Source organism: Haliaeetus leucocephalus, unplaced genomic scaffold, assembly GCF_000737465.1.
Source record: "Haliaeetus leucocephalus isolate CR32 unplaced genomic scaffold, Haliaeetus_leucocephalus-4.0 Scaffold186, whole genome shotgun sequence".
Taxonomy (NCBI): domain Eukaryota; kingdom Metazoa; phylum Chordata; class Aves; order Accipitriformes; family Accipitridae; genus Haliaeetus; species Haliaeetus leucocephalus.
In genome coordinates this window covers 912291-915426 of record NW_010972622.1, presented here as the reverse complement: position 1 = coordinate 915426, position 3136 = coordinate 912291, and the positions used below count along the sequence as shown (strand labels likewise).

The following is a 3136-nucleotide window of genomic DNA, read 5'->3' as shown; positions in this document are numbered from 1 at the left end:
GGGCTGACGGTACCTCCCCTAGGCTCATCCTGGGCTTCGTGAGCCGAAAGCAAGAGAAGAAGCTGCTGAAGGGCAAGCGGACGGGCACGTTCCTGATACGGTTCAGCGAGAGTGTCCTGGGGGGGGTCACCTGCACTTGGGTAGAGCACCCTACCAGTGGTGAGCATCCCCCCGCCACTCCCCACTCAGAGTCCAGCCCCTCACCCTGGCCTCAAGCCTGCCCTGGGTGCTGACTCTGGCTGCCCCCCACCCCTCAGGGCCCCCCGCTTTCCGTGCGGTGGTTCCCTACACCACGGCCGAGCTAGCGTCCCTGGCGCTGCCCGACATCATCCGCGACTACCAGCTGCTGGTGGAGGAGAACATCCCCGAGAACCCCCTCCAGTTCCTGTACCCTGACATCGCCCGCGACGAGGCCTTCGGACCCTACTACAGCCAGCGGCAGGAGGGTACGGCGCGGCGCGGCATGGTGCAGGGGGAGCACCTGCCACCTCCTCTGATCTCTCCTCTGTCCCCAGGGAACCTCACGGAGCAGAAGAAATACCTGAACCGGCGCCTCATCCGTGTGTCCTCCAGGTGAGGCAGGGAGACGCCTCAGTCCCTCTGTGGCCCCGTGGGAAGGGGGACCCTCTTGCCCACAGCCTCGTGTCCCCATACCCTGACCCTGACCCGCCGTCTCTCCCTGCAGGCAGGCAAATGAGTCGTGGCAGACAGAAGAGGAGTTGGTGGCTGCCACGGAAAACCTGGAGACGCTGCAGCTGCAGCCTGGTGGCCTGGGGACACAGCAGCCCAGTGGCCTGGCACCACTGCAGCCCGGGACCTCAGGGACACTGCAGCCCAGGGACAGGGGGATGCTGCATGTCACATCTGGGAACCTGGGGACGCTGCAGTCCTCAAGCCCAGGGACAGCGCAGGGCATGGCTGCGAGCCCGGGGATGCTGCAGCCCGGGGGCTCGGGGACACTGCAGCCAGGGCCCCAAGGCCTGGAACCACCACGGCCACAGCAGGTGGGATCAGGGGTCTCAGAGATGCTGCAGCCAGGGATTGGGGACCTGGAGCCGCAGTTGGTGCTGCAGCTGGTCCCCGAGGGCCAGGGGACACTGCAGGTGGGACCGGGGGGTCTGGGGACGCTGCAGGTGCTGCAAGGAGGGCTGGGGATACTGCAGCATGTGGCACCCAAGGACCAGGGGACACAGCAAGCGGGAGCTGGGGCCCTGGAGCCGCAGCTGGTGGCTGGGGACACGGGGATGCTGCAGCAAGTGGGAGTTGGGGATGCAGGGCTGCTGCAGCCAGTGCTGGGAGCTGTGCAGCCGCTGCTGCTCCCTGAGGGGCAGGGGACACTGCAACCAGAGCTGAGGGACCTGGAGCCACTGCCCGGGAGCCCGGATGTGCAGGAGCTTCTGCAGTCACTGACGGAGGGGCTGAAGCCAGGCTCGGGGATGCTGGAGACGCTGGAGGTGGCGGAGCTCATGCCTGACATGCTGGATGTCATGAATGGGGGGCTGGAGGGGCTGGGCCCCAGGCTGGCAGGTGAGTGTCGGGGCTGGGGGACGACAACAGAGGTGTCCCCTCGGCACTGACCTCTCCTCGTCCCGCAGGCGGCACCGCGCTCCTGGACTCCCACGACCCATTCCTGCCACAGCCCGAGGACGCAGCCCTGCCCACCGTGAGCTCCCTCTTCACTGCTGCAGCCGACTTCCCTCCGCTCCACATCGACGCCAATGACTTCCAGTAACTCCCCCTGGCCCCCTCCTGTAAATAAACCTCTTCCTACCCCAGCTGCCTGTGCTGCCTGTGGGCAGACCCGGGTTGCGCCGTACACAGGGAGCCGCTCATCTCGTTCAGGCCTTTATTAGAAATCTATAAATACCCGAGATAAATACGGAGCATCGCACATAAATAGCCCCTCAGGGCGGAGGGGAATAAATAGTTGGGGGGGGCTGCGGCCAGGCCAGCCTCAGCGGGGGCTGGCGCTGTGGGTGAAGATGCGGCTGATGATGGTGGCGAAGGACTGGAGCCGCTGGAGTGCCAGTCGCTGCAGCAGCGGGTGGGCCCAGGCTTCGCTGGGGGCCATGGGGTGCCGGGGGAGGTGGCCGTGCTCCTGCTGCGGGGAGAGTGGGGTTAGGGGGCCCGAAGCTGCAGCTGCAGCTGATGGGCGCCTGCTTCCCTGGCTGCAGTGGGGGAACAGGCTCCTTGGGGGCTGCCACCCCCTCCCGCCCCCCCCGAGCCACTCACCTGGACAAGGCCCAGCAGCTGGTCCAGTGCGGCCTGCAGCCAGGGCAGGGGGCGGGTGGTGAAGATGTCAGAGCCCAGCAGGTCCCGGTAGTGCTGCAGCCCCTGGAGGATCCGCCGCAGGCAGCGCTGCGGGGAGTGGGGCCTGAGCCGGGGGGACTGGGCATCCCCACCACACATCCCCCGGCACCCTGGGACCCCCAGGCACCCCTGGGAACTCCAGGAGCATCCCTCAGCATCCTTGGGACCCCCGGGCACCCCTGGGAACTCCGGGAGCATCCCTCAGCGTCCTTGGGACCCCCCGGGCACCTATGGGATTCCTGCATACATCCCCCAGCACCCTGGGATGCCTGGGAACCCCAAGAGCATCCCTCAGCATCCCTGGGACCCCTGGGCACCCCAGGCACATCCCTCAGCATCCCTGAACCCTCCCTCATGCATATCCCCCAGGCACCCTCCGGCTGCCCTGCCACAGCCCCCCAGCACCCCGCGGCCCCCAGTACCGTGTTGTTGGTGTCCAGCGTGGAGGGGTCGCAGGCGTCGCTACAGCGGATCCGGGGGGGCCAGTTCTTGGGGTCCTCCTCACTCAGGTGTGTCTCCTCCTGGCAGCAGGGGGGTCAGCAGGGTCCCCATGTCCCCCCCCTCCCCTGGCACCCCACATCCACGTGGCACCCCTCCTGCCGGGATGCCCTGCACCCTCCGGCCCCCGCAGACCCCCGAGTCTCCTGCGCTCACCAGGACCTGGTGCGGCTCCTTGAGGGTCGCCACCCGCTGCAACAGCTCCCGGGAGATGTTCTTGCAGGCTGCCCAGTCGGTGCGGGGGCCCGGGGCCGGGGTCGCGACCGGGGCCGGGGCCGCGGGCGGCAGCAGCAGCAGCAGCAGCGGGGGGGAGGGGCAGGGGGGGGGG

The 3136-nt window shown here is 68.1% G+C and overlaps 2 protein-coding genes across 2 annotated transcripts in view; one reads left to right on the top strand and one right to left on the bottom strand.

The window, feature by feature from the left end:
- The window catches only part of STAT2 (signal transducer and activator of transcription 2, 113kDa), a 5707-nt gene extending 3967 nt beyond the window's left edge, over positions 1 to 1740 (top strand). The window contains exons 18-22 of the mRNA XM_010565186.1: positions 2 to 159; positions 258 to 446; positions 516 to 573; positions 686 to 1527; positions 1596 to 1740. Coding sequence (XP_010563488.1) covers positions 2 to 159; positions 258 to 446; positions 516 to 573; positions 686 to 1527; positions 1596 to 1732 — 1384 coding nt within the window. The 3' untranslated portion in view covers positions 1733 to 1740. The remainder of the gene's footprint in view (position 1; positions 160 to 257; positions 447 to 515; positions 574 to 685; positions 1528 to 1595) is intronic.
- A 214-nt stretch (positions 1741 to 1954) lies between these two features.
- IL23A (interleukin 23, alpha subunit p19) lies at positions 1955 to 3054 on the bottom strand (the record flags this gene model as incomplete). The annotated part of the gene is made up of 4 exons (XM_010565185.1): positions 1955 to 2101; positions 2233 to 2358; positions 2733 to 2831; positions 2965 to 3054. Coding segments are annotated over 4 exons (462 nt in total), but the record flags the coding sequence as incomplete, so codon positions are not given.
- Between the last annotated feature and the right edge of the window lie 82 nt (positions 3055 to 3136).